The sequence below is a fragment of the Oryza sativa genome, chromosome 4 (genome assembly GCF_034140825.1).
Source record: "Oryza sativa Japonica Group chromosome 4, ASM3414082v1".
NCBI classification, from domain to species: Eukaryota; Viridiplantae; Streptophyta; class Magnoliopsida; order Poales; family Poaceae; genus Oryza; species Oryza sativa.
The window spans coordinates 2,464,339-2,480,069 of NC_089038.1; the positions used below are offsets into that span (position 1 = coordinate 2,464,339).

The 15,731-nt window shown below is 49.5% G+C and overlaps 1 protein-coding gene and 1 pseudogene across 1 annotated transcript; one reads left to right on the plus strand and one right to left on the minus strand.

The window, feature by feature from the left end:
- Positions 1-883: 883 nt before the first annotated feature.
- LOC107277635 (L-type lectin-domain containing receptor kinase IX.1-like) lies at positions 884-2,882 on the plus strand (annotated as a pseudogene).
- Positions 2,883-9,790: 6,908 nt separating this feature from the next.
- Positions 9,791-10,312, minus strand: LOC136356045 (uncharacterized). The gene has a single exon (XM_066309457.1). The coding sequence runs from the start codon at positions 10,310-10,312 to the stop codon at positions 9,791-9,793; it is 522 nt and encodes a 173-aa protein (XP_066165554.1).
- Positions 10,313-15,731: the final 5,419 nt, after the last annotated feature.

Below are 15,731 nucleotides of genomic sequence, written 5' to 3' on the forward strand. Positions count from 1 at the left end.
TAACTATACGCAAACTCAACCAAAATTTGCATACAAACTTGGCATCCTGATCTGAAATATTAAAGCTTGGCACACCGTGCAACATCACAACAACCTGTAGTACCAAGATAGGTGCCAAATCAATGGCCCGTGGTTTCGATAGGAACAAAATGCACTAAATTTGTTAACCTGTGTCAACTACAATCAAAATGGCACCCATACCATGTGGGGTGTGAGGTAAACCAACTACAAAATCCATACTAATTTTATTCCGTGTCCACTCTATAATTTACAACGAATGCAATTTTCTGGCATGACTTCTATGTGCTTTGACTTATTGGCACACTCCACAGGACGCAACATACTTTGGTATGTCCACTTCCATTCTCTCTTCCACCAAAATATTTGTCTTAAGTCTCCATGCGTCTTTGTTTCCACTAGGAGAAATGTATATGGGCTTCCATAAGCTTCTCTCATAATATCCATCTTCACCTCAGACTTATGAGGACAACAAAGACACCCTCTGAAATGAAATACAATTTTCCTTGTTAAACCATGGTGAAACCACCATGTTCGCCTTCTTTAGTTTGTCGCTCCTAACTTGTGGAACATGATGATTGTGTTGTGCTTCCCTCGCCCATGAATGGTAGCCTCAATTAATGATCAAGTTTGCCTCCTTCTGTGCGGTTCCCACAAAAAATAATGATATATTTGACCTATGACATTCCATAAGGAATTAAGAGTATTTGGGACTCTCTCTTGCTTAGTGCATTGGCAAAGACATTTGCATTTCCTTATATATCTTCTCTGCCCCAAATTTAACTCCTTCGGTGTAAAGATATATACATAGTTGAGGTTCATAGCATATAAGTTTCCTTATATAAGTAATGCCTCCGTATCTTCAATGCAAACACCATTGCTCTCCTCTTATCTTCTGTCTTTTCCAGAAGTTAAATTTGTCTACCTGGTAAGTCCAAAAACCACCTGTTAACGATGGTTGTACATGTCCTTATAGCGCTAATTAAGAGACACTTCATTTATTGTTGTTGTACATGCAATTACAAGAATTCAAAATTTTTTTGGTGGCCAAAAACCGTGAAGGCAATAAGTTTTCAAGACCACATGTCAAGTAATAACCGCCAAGTCTAGAGAACCAAAGAAATCCAGATTTCTTGGCTCCTAATCATAAGGGAAAGTTTTCTTGGCGGTCTGACCGCCAAGAAAACTATGGAGATAACAAACTTTCGAAAGCGCCAAGAAATATAACCGTGGCGGTCTAGACCGACAAGAATACAACTTATGTTGGGTGGTGTCGAACCGCCATGAAATTTTGTAAGGAAGTTAGATATTCTTGACAGTGACAATTGCCATGGAAAGACTTTCCTTATTGGTGTAGGCCGGCCGCCAGCTTTAGCTTTGGGGTGCAACATGAGCTCTTTCTTTGGAAGGATCGAGACTAGCTAATCGAATGTTTTATTTATGAAATTGGTGGTGGATGAATTATATATGATGACTATTTGCTTGCAGATATCGATCACACAGGCCTTATTGCAAATTTGGTCCTTGCAGACTCCTTGTAGGAGTATTTCTTTTCTACTCGTTTATATGGAAGTGGATAAGGATTCTAAAAGTCTTTCACAAGGGAACAGCCAGCGCCAGGCGGTTCGAGTACCATGAGCTGGCCACCGCAACAGAGAATTTCTCCGACGATCGCAAGCTCGGGGAAGGCGCATTTAGGGTAGTCTATAGTGGTTTCCTGAAGCAGCTGGAGCGTGAGGTTGCTGTGAAGAAAATAGTGAGGGAGTTCAACGTAGGACACAAGGACTTCTTCAGCGAAGTGATCACCATGAGCGAAACCAGGCACAAGAATCTTGTTAAATTCTTCGGTTGGTGCATCCGGCTGAGACATAGCTGGAACATCCTTCAATTCATGTGCGGCTGGTGCTGTAACATGGAGAACAAGGAGCTTTTTCTTGTCTACGAATTGATGAAAAATGGCAACCTCTACGAGTACTTGCACGAGAGCGAGGTAGCAGCAGTATGATCATGGCCTACGAGGTATGCAACACATTATTGACAATTCATTACTAATTCAATCAAATGAGATAAACGGTTCTGATTGCTTTCTAATAACTGTAGAGAGCAACGTAGTGAGACTCTATTGACAAATATGTTACTATTTTCAATATATCTAGCTAATTAATTATATCCGATCGATGATCAGGTACAAAATAGCCAAGAATATTGGCTCGGCTCTATTCTACCTACATCACGACTGCAAGCCATATATCCTGCACAGAGATATTAAGCCAGGCAATATACTCTTAGATGAGAATTTTAATGCCAAGCTTGCTGATTTTGGTTTGTCAAGAATTGCGAACCCGGACAACAATGCAATGTTGCAAACAACTATGGTAGGCAATGCAGAAGAGTATGTAGGTGTACAGACAATTGCCGTAGGCACGGAAGGGTACATAGATCCACAGTGCAAGAAAGATGGCACGGTCAGGTTCAACTGCCCCTCAGATGTGTACAGCTTCGGCATTGTTCTGCTAGAGATCACGTGCACAGGCAAGTCCAGGGAGCAGATCTGCGGCTTGTACTGAAGCAAAGGTGATGTCGTTGAGGCAGCAAACACAAAGCTAGAGATTGGTGGTGACTTTGAAAGGAGGGAGATGGAGCGTGTCATCATCTTAGGGCTCTGGTGCTCTGCCTTTGAGACTAAAGATCGGCCGACCATGCAGCAAGCAATGGATGTCCTGGAGCGTAATGCACCGTTGCCTGGCCATTATAATTTCATCACCGACTCTGCTTTTGCCTCATCAGACCATGATGCCTCCAGCGCTTCTGTTGCCAATAGCTACGAGGAGGCACCACTGTATTCAAGCGGTTCTTCTGCATAGCTAGTGAGAAACAGTACTGTTAGTTTTGGCTTTAACCTACCAAGCTTTAAGTGATATTATTTTTTCCGAACTATCTTATTATTCAGCATCAAAGTTATACTACGAAGTCAGGTCGTGCACATGCACGTGTATTTAATATGGTCTGAGTTTTTATTATGAATACTTATGGGTGTGTAACCGTTTCTTAAAATATTTTTTTACTATATTATGAATATGTTTTTGTAAATAATTTGTTTGAGATTGATTTGAACGTTGGTTTTGATTTTTCATCTAATTACCCTTCAACATGTAAATTCTAAACTAAAATTATTTAAACCGCATAGTTTTTAATTTATGAAAAAATATTGGGTCAACAATAGAGTTGGTTCATATGGAACCATTATGTGTGATTTATGTTTCCTAAATGACCAAACTTACTAGATATTAAAACTCACATACCATACGTATTTAATAGAAATCAAATAGGAAAAAACATGAAGTGTACTCCCTCCATTATTTTTACCTATTATTTAAGGTGTAGTCTACAAAACGTACAACTTATACACCATATTTAGAATTGATATTTTAGGTTATCCCAAACATGGTACGAATAGACAGGACCTTACATGTTAAGGTGATATAATCCTTAACGTTAATTTTTAGCATGATTTGTCATATTTCTCGAATGCCATGTGCAGTGTAACAGCCCTAAATTTTGACAAATTTTTAAAACTGATTTTTGTTTGCTTTGGTTCTCTAAGAATATAACCTTCGAGTTAGTCATTTATTTAAAATATCATTTCCGGTGTTTCTTTTCTTATTTAATTTTGTCGCAAAGTGCATTTCACCCTTCAAATAATTCCTTTGATCCAAATTCAATTCTATCCCGAATATCAAACCACCTAAATTTCAAATCAATTCAAATCTCATCCATTTTAATTTTCTCTATATTTCTTTGTCTATTTCTACCTTTTTTTTCTTTTCTTTTCTCTCTTTCTTCTTTCTTTCTTTCTTCCCTCTATCTTTCTGCTTCCCAGTTTCTCATGCCCCATTTCTCAGCCAGGCCGAGCCTTCACTGACTTAATCGCCACCACCACCGGAAAAATCCCCAAAACCATATTCCAGCGCTACTCACAGAGCTCTAAAATTCGTCGCACACATCGCCAATCGTCTGAAATTGAAGGTAAAAATAGATTCTCCATGCCAAGTAGTCCCTTTCCCTTCTCTTTTCCCTTCCAATCTGTCGTCAGAACATTATCTGCGCGCGCTGCCTCCCACCGCCAATGCTCTGTTCATCTACCGCCAGCCGCACAGCCCCCTGCCAGTTCAGCCGCCGCCACCCGTGGACTCCCCTTGCCACACTGAAGCCCACCAAGTCCGCCACCCTTACCTAAGATCGCCAGAATCGCCACCGCCATGGCCGCCTCCGCCTCCTGCTCGTGCCCGCGCCGCCAACATCACCGCCGGCGCACCATGCCTCCGCTGGCCACGAGATTAGGGTCGCCGCACCCTGGGGACCCCAAAACCGGCGCCATTCTGATGAAAACCGGCCTCCTCCTCCGCCGGCGTCGGCTCCTATGCAGAGAGAAGAAAAGAAACTTTGTGTTGTCGAAACGACAACTGCATACATCGAAATACATGGTTACTCAACAGTGGTTGGAAAGAAACGAAGTGTATTAAGTTTTAGAGTTTTTTACTCCGGATCCCCCATTACATGACCCTAGGGGACTATTTATAGCCCCGCTATAGGTTCTTACCACTAGGGTTTAGGTTATACAGGAGAATTTACATGGTTGCCTTACGAAAGGGACATTTACAGGGGTACATAATGTTATGGAGGCTCATGGGCCCCTGATGGGCCGTCAAGCGATCGCCGGCCGTATGGCCCCTAGGCTTGAAGGGCCGGAAAGGCTTCTTCGGCCCTCGCGGGGGCGAACTTGCCATGGCGAAGTCGTCTTCCTTCGGCAGGTACTCTTCGCCTTACACCCTTCGCCCGGGACGCCTCTGGCTTGACAAGGTACTCGCACGACCCCTCGGCTCTCGCCGTTCTCGCTCCATAGTCTTCGCCACGGGTTTCGGCAGATTTGGTCGAAGGGCCTCATGCCATCCGCCAACAAGCCCCTCACGGGCAAGGGTGAGATTGGAGCTTCGGCCGAAACTGTGCAAACCATGTGGTATGGTATGCAGCGCCCCCTTTTGACCGATGCTCCTGCCGAAACCTACAATGTTCCTGCGAATAAAGTTTGTTATTTGCGTGGCCAGTATTATTTTACCACTCTTCGCCTCCTGCAGTCGGTGGCATACATATATATTTTTTACTTTTCCCGGGCCGAAAAGAACAGTATTGGGCTTTCCCTTCATGGGCTTTTTTACTGTGCTGCCCGGTCAGTGGGAATTTACCGTTTCGCCTACCCTTGCGACACGTGGTGCTTTATTACTGGTGGGTAGGTGAACTGTCGCCCGGGTGAGCTATATATTCCTACCCCTCTTTCCTTTTCACCGCCATACTTGCCATTTTTACCGCGTGCGCTCTCTTCCTCCGTTCCTTTCTTCCACAGCATTTCTTGAACCCTCAGGTGTTTCGCCCATTCTCTTCCTTCGCCACCGCATACACGCCGTTCGCCATGGCCCCTCGCAAGCCAAACCCTGCTTCGGCAAAAGGGCCGGATCCCGGCCGGGTCGATGACGACAGCACCGCCTTCTTGGGGGTTTCTCTCGTGGATGACGTCGAGCTGGCGAAGTTGGTTAGCTCTGGGACGTTGGTTGAGGGCCATGCTTTCGCCCCAGGGAAAGCCATGGTGCCGAAGCCTATCGACAATCAGACGGTGGTGTTCGCCGTCTTTTTTGAGGCGGGGCTACGGCTTCCATGCAACGTGTTGTTGCCGGAGATCCTTCGCCTATTCCAGGTGGAGCTTCCAGAGTTGAGCCCGTCGGCGCTAGTCCAGATCTCCATCTTCGATTGGGCGTGCCGGACCTCCGGGTTTTAGCCTAGCGCCGAGCTCTTCGGTGCCATATTTTTCGCCACCGTGAACTCGAAGACGGTGATTACCCCAGCTGGAACAAAGAAGACAGTGTTCGGGAGCGTGAACTTTAACGTTCCCCCCGAGCGGTCCGATCTTTGGCCAGTGAATGCTGCCATGTCGTAGTGGGACCGCCATTGGATGGCGAGGTGGTTCTATCACACCATCCCCTTCGAGGCTGGTTCCGACTCGGCGAAAGCCCTCCGGTGCTGGCGAAGGGCGATTGCGCCGAAACGGAAACCCAAGATCGTCGTGGACGGCGCTATGGAGGCGCAGTTCGTTCTGCTGCGCAAGGTTTGCTCCCGCCTTAGCTGCCGCGACTTGGTGGAGGAATTCTGTATGCTCCGCATCTTTCCCCTCTCCCAGTCATGGCAAGTCACGGTTGATCAAGGCGAAGAAGTTGACGGTTTGCCGAACTTGGTTCTCCCTGAGGGAACGAACACTAAGACTGTTCTTTTGCTATACACTCCTGTGCTTTGTTATTTTGCCTTGTCTGACCTTTAATCCCTTTACTTTTGCAGTGTTGACTCTCGACCAGGCTGAAGCCGAAGCCCGCAGGATGATCGGCGACGTGTCGGTCGTCGAGTATAGCCAGCTGCTGACACGACAAGCGGCTAGGCGGGTGAACTGGGTTTACAACGGCGAATTGCCTCCCCGGGCGAACCCCCACAAAGCCGACGACGATGCAGGACCTTTGCGAAAGCGAATGCGCGGACAAGTGAAGCTTGCCCCTAGGAAGCGATGGGTTCATGCTTCGTCGGACTCCGACACCGACGACGAAGGCGATGCCGAAGAGCATGACGGCGAGGAGGAAGGAGAGGAGGAAGAGGAGGTGGAGGTCGTGGCCGAAAAGGCCGCGAACGTGGCGATCGAAGACCGCGTCGACACCCCTGGCTACACTCCTACTCCAAGTCCAGGTCACAACGAGACCGGGGTGGAGTCAAACAGCTTCCCCCTTCGACGAAAGGATTTGGAAGGGGCGAAGGCCCTAGTTGCGTTCTCGTCGGGCAAGGTGGCGAAGGGAGGTCCGGTCAAGAAGATCTCTAAAACTAAAGGACTCGTCGACATCGCTCGCGTTTTCAGCGACGACGAGTCTTCTGATGAGACTCCGACTTCGCCCGCTGGCCGCAGTCTGGACCTTTCGACCGCTCCCCTTCTTCCACTCGGCGTTGCTGGGACAGGTGGTAGCGCCGCCGCCGGAGCTTCAGCCTCTGCCGAACGGATTGTGACGGCTGCAGCGAGGGTCTTTGGGAGCCCTCTGCGTGAACCAGCTGTTTCGCCGTTGGTCAAGACGAAGGGGAAGGGTGCGGCCGCCGAAGCATCTGCCTCGGAATATTCCCTTGCGGCGCCCCACTTCGCCCCTGGTGATTTCGAGACCCGGGCGGACCATATTTCTTTTGTGGAGGGAGTAAGCAATCTTGTCCTACCCGCCGGCACCCCGAGCCTGCTCACCGAACTAAATGAGTTCGATGAGGGGTGTTCTGCTATTAAAAGCTTGGCGGTTCGGGTATGCTTTTTCTCCCTTCTTCGTTTTCCTCTCCCCCCTTTTTTTTACATCTCACAATTAACATTTTGTTCTCTTCGCCCGATCTTATCTTGCATCCAGATCCTTGCGGCTCACTGTTCGACAGAGCGAACCGTGCGGGCCCGTCTTGACCCGATTTAAGAACCGTCTTCGGGCCAAGGACGATGAAATAAGCTGCAAGAACTTGGAGGTGGAGGCCCTCGCCAACACCCTCAAAGAGGTGAAAGCTAAAGTCAAGCGCCTTCAATCCGAGTTGGAGAAAGGGAAAGAGGCCAGGGCCGAGGTCGATCGCCTCAAGGCCGAACTGGAGAAGGGGAGAGAGGCCATAGCAGAGGTTGATCGCTTGCAAACCGAATTGAAGGAGGAGAAGGCCCATTCCGCCGTGCTGACTGATTACTATAACCTCACTGAGCCGAAGATGGAGGCTCTTCGCCTGAAGGTTAGCAAGGCCGAAGCGAGCGCTATGGAGGAGTCGCAGCGGTTTTCGCGGGAGATGGCGAAAACCACCGAATCCGTGAGAACGGCTTGTCAAACGCTCCGCCTCGCCCTTACTGACATGGGCGCGAAGGTGCGAGAGGTCCCTGCCGAAGATGCCTCAGCTTTCGACTTCTCTGAGTGGACCCAGCAGGCTGGTGGTTCGGTTTCGGACTACGCCACCGCGTACGGCGATTGCTGCGCGTGTGTATCGGCGGCCTTCACCTCGGGCCCTTTGCAATAGTTCGGCTGCGAGCACGTCGCCGAGTTCCCTAACTATGCGAAGGGGGACTGGGAGATTAGTGCGCAGAACATTTCGCCCGCTCTTTGCGCGTGGCGAAAACAGTTCTGGCAGAAGGATGGTCGGTCCGCTGCCAAGGCGCGCCTTTTGGAGCAACTAGCGAAGGCGGAGGCGGCAGACCGGTGCGAAGAAGAGGACGCAGCAGGCGAAGAGGTTGGAGGCGATGCCCAGGATCACCCAGAGGTGTGAGGCCCTCCGCCCTTTCCTTAGATTTTTGTAGTTTTCCTCCTTTTTGCGTTTGCCTTGAGAGGCAAACGATGTACATTCGGCAGGCTGCCGCTAACCCTCCTTATTGTAGCCGAAAAAGGCCTTTTGTATATTTGGAATGCACGACACAATCTTAGCCACCTTTTGATGGTCGAAGTCTTTGGCGTATTATTATTTTGCTCATTTCGCATTATGCCATACCTTTCTTTTCTTTCGCCTATTCTTATTATGTAAATTGTGTTTTTCCCTTTCTGCACTGTCTACCAGGGTGTTAGCCGAAAATCGTGCATTCGGCCCCCTTTTGGGAGTTGGCGAGGTCAAAACGAGAAATTTGTGGCATTGAAGGGTCTGCCGAAGGTGCGATGTCCATTTCGGCCCGTTTATCACGAAATGGAGATAAACGGTCGCAGCTATAAGGTTTTTAAGGTTGCCGGCTGGCTGCGGGCGCACCCCGGGCGAACCTTAGAAGACTACAACCTTGTTCATTCAAGGCGTTTGGAGGATATGGCTCGCTTTTGGCGAAACCATCAAAAGACTAATCGTCAGGAAGCGATCTCTCAGTGTCGTTACAGTTTAGTCTGTGTTTCGCCCCCTACTCCTTTTAGGGTTGTGTATGATATTAGTAGTGATGAAGAACCTAGTTCGCCTAACTATTCCTTAGGGAGAGATAGTAATTATGGGGGCGAAGATCTAATTTACCTGTAAGCTGGGTTGTATTGTATTGTAAACCTTCTATCCTTCGATTATTTTTTCGAAGTTAATAAAGATGTGTTTTATTTCCTTTTCGCTATTTTTCGCATTGTCACATTTTGTGCTTTTTGTTAGGTCGGAACATGTCGGCCCCTTTGCGTATATTAGCGAAATAGGTGTACTGACTTTTCAGCTTTTTGTCACTTGTTTTCGATCCGTAGCGTTCTGTGCTGAAAGAAACGCTTTTGTTTCTATGTTGATCAAACATAACGGCGTTCGGCTAGTTATTTTCCGAAATAAGCTGTTGTGGTTTCAACGTTCGGCGAGCGATGCTTCGGCCGATTCGTTTCACCCCCCTGGCCTTTTTCGCTGATCAGGCATTTGCCTTGGGGCTTTTCCACAAATTATCAATCACACAAAAAATAAAAAGAAGGTGGAGGACACAAAGGTTTTATACTGGTTCGGGCCTTCGTGGTGGATAATAGCCCTACATCCAGTTTTTTTTCCTTTTTTTTTTCTTTTTTTTTCTGCCGAAAGGCTTACATAGTGCCGAGGGGCTTACATAGTGCCGAATGGCTTGCACGACAATATGTACATTTTTACAAGCTGGCGATTTGGGTGCCACCCATTCTTAGACATAGAAGCGCTTGAGAGAGGCGGCGTTCCAGGAATGGCCGAACTCGTCACCTTCTAGTGTCGCCAATCGAAAAGATCACGTCCTAGACTTGTGCTTGATGAGGTATGGTCCTTCCCACTTTGATTCAAGCTTGCCAACAGCAATCGGGTTCGCTTTATTCCTTAGGACAAGATGACCAGGCATCAGTTCCGTCGGTCGAACTTTTTTGTTGTAAGTTGCCGAAGTGCTTGTGGCATACTTGCGCATGTGCTCAAGTGCTTCGACTCTTACCCCCTCCAAGAGTTCGAGCGACACTTCGCGCCCCTCTTCGCGTCTAGAGAACATCACCCTTGGTGAGTTAGCCCCTAGCTCTGCTGGGGTCATTGCTTCGTCGCCATAAAAAAGCATGAACGGGCTAAACTTGGTTGGTCTTGTGGGGGTAGTCCGAAGGGCCCAGAGAACAGATAGCATTTCCTCTGGCCATTTGCCCTTCGCTGCCCCCTCGAGCCTTTTCTTTAGTGCTTCTAGGATCTTACCATTTGTACGTTCGGCCGCCCCATTTGACTGCGGGTGCGCGACCGACGCGAACCTGATTTCCAGGTTCAGTCCTTCGCACATTTCTCTGAACTTGTCAGAGTCGAACTGCTTGCCGTTGTCGGTGATGAACTCTTTTGGTACTCCGAAACGGCAGACAATGTTTTTCCACACAAACTTCTGTACTGTTGCCGAAGTGATTGCCCCGAGAGGTTCGGCTTCAATCCATCGAGAGAAATATTCCACCGCCACAATTGTGAACTTATACCCGTTTCGCGCCACTGGGAATGGCCCAATGATGTCTAGTCCCCAACTGGCGAAGAGCCAGACTGGCGCAATGGGCTGCAAATCATACTGGGGCGCGGTTTGGCTTCGACCATGACGCTGGCAACTTTCGCACTTCTTGATTTGCTCAACACAGACTTTCAACACAGTGGGCCAATAAACTCCTTGTCTAAACACTTTGGAGGCCACTGTTCTTGCGGCCTGGTGCACGCCACATAGCCCCTGGTGTATCTCCTTTGCCATTTCCTTGCCTTCGGCGAAAGAGATGCAACGAAGTAAGGGTTGAAGTACCCCGGAGCGATAGAGCTGGCCCGAGACCATCTTATACTTCGTGGCTCCGAGTTGCAAGCGCTTTGCTTCTGCTTCGTCTTCCGGAAGCTAGCCAGTTTCAAGGTGTTTTACAAACGGGGTTCGCCAGTCGTATGGGTCTTCGCCCAGTTTCACCTGGTCGATTGCCATGATCTCCAAGCTATCCATGGGCACACTTGGTGCATGCAGGACTTCGAAAAAGATGCCAGGCGAATGTGGGCCACCACAAGCAGCAGATTTCGCCAAGGCGTCTGCTTCCTCGTTCTGGCCTCTAGGTAAGTGTTCGACCGTTATGCCGGTGAAGCACTTTTCCGTGGACCGAACGGCCTCCAAATACCTCTTCATCCCTTCTTCTTTTGCCTCGAAGGATTTGTCAACATGGCCTGCCACCAACTTGGAGTCGGTTCGGATTAGCAAGCGCCGGACCCCCAGTGCTTTCGCCCTTCTTAGGCCCAGGAGAATAGCTTCGTATTCCGCTGCGTTGTTGGTTGTGTTGAACTGCAGCCTTGCAGCGTACCGAATCGGCACACCATTCGGTGAAATGAGCACTGCCGCAATGCCTGCCCCCTTGTGCGACCACGAACCGTCGGAGGACATCACCCATAATTGTTCGACGAGCTCGGTCTCAGGGGCGAATACCAGTGTCCATTCAGCTACGAAGTCAGCTAGCACTTGAGACTTGATAGCAGTGCGTGCAACAAAATGCAAGTCGAACGGGGATAACTCTGCCGCCCACTTGCTGAGCCGGCCGGTGACTTCCTTGCCTCGGAGTATTTCGCCCAAAGGGTACTGTGGTGGCACTATGACTTTGTGGGCCTGGAAGTAGTGCTTAAGCTTGCGCGAAGCCATCACCAGGGCATAAGCGAGCTTTTCCATTTCAATGTATCTTGTCTTCGCTCCTTGCAATGCTTCGGAGATGAAATAGACCGGTTTTTGGCCGAACTTTGTTTCCTGGACGAGGGCAGCGCTAACTGCCACCGGCGAAGCTGCTAAGTATAGTAGCAGTTCGCTTCCTGGTGTTGGGCTTATCAGAGCTGGCGGACTTTGCAGGTATTGCTTTAGCTCGTCGAACGCTTCTTGGCACTCTGGTGTCCAATTAAACTTTCCCGCGCCCCGGAGGGTCTTGAAAAAGGGCAAACCTCTTTTGGCTGCCTTTGAGAGGAATCGACTGAGTGCCGCAATTCGGCCCACGAGCTTTTTTACTTCATGTACGCTCGACGGAGGCTTCATTTGCTGAATGGCATCGATTTTCTCGGGATTCGCCTCGATGCCTCTTTCAGAAACAAGGAAGCCTAATAGCTTACCTGCGCGAACGCCGAAAATGCACTTCTCAGGATTCAGTTTTATGCCCGCTGCACGCAAGTTATCGAAGGTCTCCTGTAGGTCGGACGCATGGTCAAAAGCCTTGCGGCTTTTTACGACGATGTCATCGACATAGGCTTCCACGTTTCGCCCCAACTGCTTGCAAAGGACCTTATACACCAGCCTGGCGAAGGTTGCTCCTACATTCCTCAGGCCGAAAGGCATCCTGAGGTGACAAAATGTGCCGAACGGAGTGATAAAGGATGTTTTGGGGATGTCGAGCGGGTTCATGTGGATCTGGTGGTAGCCCGAATATGCATCCAGGAAACTCATGAGTTCGCAGCCAGCTGTTGAATCCATGAGCTGGTCGATCCGCGGCAAAGGGAAAATCGTCTTTCGGACATGCCTTGTTCAGGTCCGTGAAGTCGACACACATGCGCCATTTGCCGTTTGACTTCCGCACCAGCACTAGATTCGCCAGCCACTCCGGATGGTCAATCTCTTGAATGACCCCGGCTCTGAGCTGTTTCTGGACTTCGGCTTTTGCCGCTTCTTGGCGATCGGCGGACATCTTGCGTAGCTTCTGTTTTTTTGGCTTGGTATTCGGTTTGACTACCAGGTGATGCATGATGAGATCTGTCGAAACACCTCCCACCTCATCGGGGCTCCAGGCGAAGATATCAATGTTCTTCTTGAGCACCTCTAGGATGCTCTCAGCTTCTTCTTCGCCCATGTCGCCCCCCAGTGATACGAGCTTTGCGGGGTCGGCATCATCAATCTGCACCATTATTATCTTGCCGTGAGGGGTGGGCTTTGGCGAGTGCTTCGGCCGGTCATGCGGTTCGGCCTCAACACTGTGCACTGCTCTGTTGATTATGGCTAGATCGCCTTTTGAACCGGCCGAAGTCAGAAGCCCCTTGACTACTATCACCCCTGTCGGGCCGGGCATCTTGAGCTTGAGATAATTGTGATGGGAAATGGCGTCGAATTTGTTCAGGGTCGCACGGCCGAAGATGGCGTTGTAGTTGTACGGGATGTCGACAACGTCGAACAGTACTTGCTCTTCGCGTCTGTTCTCTCTCGAGCCAAAAGCTACCAGCAAAAGTGCTTGGCCAAGAACTTGAACTGCTTCTCCGCCGAAACCGCGGAGAGATGCTGGTGCCGGGGTAAGGGCTTGGGTGAGCAACCCCATCTTGGTGTATGCTTCGACGAAGATAACATCGGCCGAACTCCCTCCGTCAACCAGGATTCGTCAGACTTCGAAGCCAGCTATCTCGGCTGAGATCACCAGAGGATCTTGATATGGGAACATAACTCCTACAGCGTCTTTCGGCCCAAAAGAAATTAGCTGGTTCAGATATTGCGGTGCCCCTTCACCCGCCGAAGTGATGCTGTGGACCATTCGGATCTGCATCTTCTTCTGCCGTTTGGACAACTGGCTTGGCGGGTCAGCCCTTGTAATCACTTGGATTACCCTTCGCTGTGTATCTTGGCTTTGTTCGGCTGGGGGTGTTTGCTCCTGAACTGCTTCACGAGGTGCTTCGACCGTTGCTCCCTGCTGCGGCCTTGGATCTTGCACGTTGCCACATTGCCTAATGTTTTGGCATTGCTCCGTGGTGTGCGAAGAGCGGCCGTGGAAGGCGCAGTAGAGGTCTTTTCGGACCTTCTTGCGGACTGGCTGCTGATGGTTGCTTGCTTGCTGGGCGTCGAACTCCTTGCGGAGGGCTTGCACCTCTTCGACAGCCATCACAGCCTTGCTCGCATGGTCGGTTCTGAACTTCCTCTAGGTCATGGGGCCGGGTACGCTGCTGCAGTCGATGGCTGCCTGGCGAAGTACATTGGTGCTTGCATGACTTGTGGTGGAAAGGGCTAGGTCGTCACTTGCGGATGGACTTGGGGTGGGACATAACCCGCCGAATACTGGAGGATTAGAGCCGACGTGACCTTGGCCCGCCTTCCCGCCTCATATGCTTGTTGTTATTCTTGCATCTGGCGAAGCATGCCTTGGAGTCGTGTCATGTTCTGTCGCATAGCTTCCATGTCGGCTTCGGCTTGTGTTTCGGCTTCGGCTTGTGTTTCGGGGTCAGGGCTGACTTGAGCCTGCGCAACGGCGAGCGCGGTTGGGGCCGCTGCCGGCTGCGATGGAGCGGCTTGGGGCACCAATTGTTGGCTTGTCGAAAGGATCTCCGCCCTGGTCTGGAGTGCCCTCGCCGCCACAGCCGCCTTCGCCACGTCGGCCGCGTTCGGCACCTGCACTGAGGTGGCAGGGGCCGAAGGCAATAGTGATGGCGCAGATGTGGAAGCAGATGGTCCTCCTCCATCTTCGGCCACGGGCGCCGAAGGCTCTGCTCCCTCCTCGGCGGCCATGTCCGCTCCGGCGTCGCTTTCCTTTCGCTTTGTAACCTTCTCCTTCATGACCTTCCTCGGTAGCATTCGCTCTCAGTGGTTTCGCTCGGAGGTCCCCACGGTCGGCACCAGCTGTTGTCGAAACGATAACCGCATACGTCGAAAGACATGGTTACTCAACAGTGGTTGGAAAGAAATGAAGTGTATTAAGTTTTAGAGTTTTTTACTCCGGATCCCCCATTACATGGCCCTAGGGGACTATTTATAGCCCCGCTATAGGTTCTTACCACTAGGGTTTAGGTTATACAGGGGAATTTACATGGTTGCCCTTACGAAAGGGACATTTACAGGGGTACATAATGTTATGGAGGCTCATGGGCCCCTGATGGGCCGTCGAGCGATCGCCGGCCCTATGGCCCCTAGGCTTGAAGGGCCGAAAAGGCTTCTTCGGCCCTCGCGGGGGCGAACTTGCCATGGCGAAGTCGTCTTCCTTCGGCAGGTACTCTTCGCCTTACACCCTTCGCCCGGGACGCCTCTGGCTTGACAAGGTACTCGCACGACCCCTCGCCTCTCGCCGTTCTCGCTCCATAGTCTTCGCCACGGGTTTCGGCAGATTTGGTCGAAGGGCCTCATGCCATCCGCCAACACTTTGATTTTCCTAATGAAAAATAAATCAGAAAATTCCATTTTTCTTCTCTGATCAAGTTGACCATCCGTTTGACCTAAAAATCGAAATCCAAGACATATTCCAAACTCCTAGAATTATTCTGAACCCATCTGTGCCGTTTCATTGCAATCCAAGCACCCGTTGACGTGACCCTAGTTTTGGCCTAGGGTTCGCCGTTCACCGAAATCACAAAGATCTCTAAAGTTATTTGTTTAAATCTTTTTAACCCATCCTTGCACATTGTGTTATTATTTAATTTTTTTATTTTTATTTAGCTTTTATTTAAGGTCATGATGATTGTTTCATAAATAGAAAACGCCAATATTGGTCCCGTAGTTGGAGCGAGTGAAATCTCCGAGCTAGGAGGAGACGGGTTGTACGACTACATCGAGCCTGAAGGTTGCAAGACATGCACCCGCAATTGAATAATTTAATCCCATTAACCGCATGAGTTGTTTTAAATTTATTATTTTACTATTATTGCTTATTTTTCTGTTGTTGTTATGGACGACATCTTAATGAGCCTTAAAGTCTAACAAGCTTATGATAAAATTTGAGAAACACCTAAAAGAATTGTTAATTATTTAGCATGCT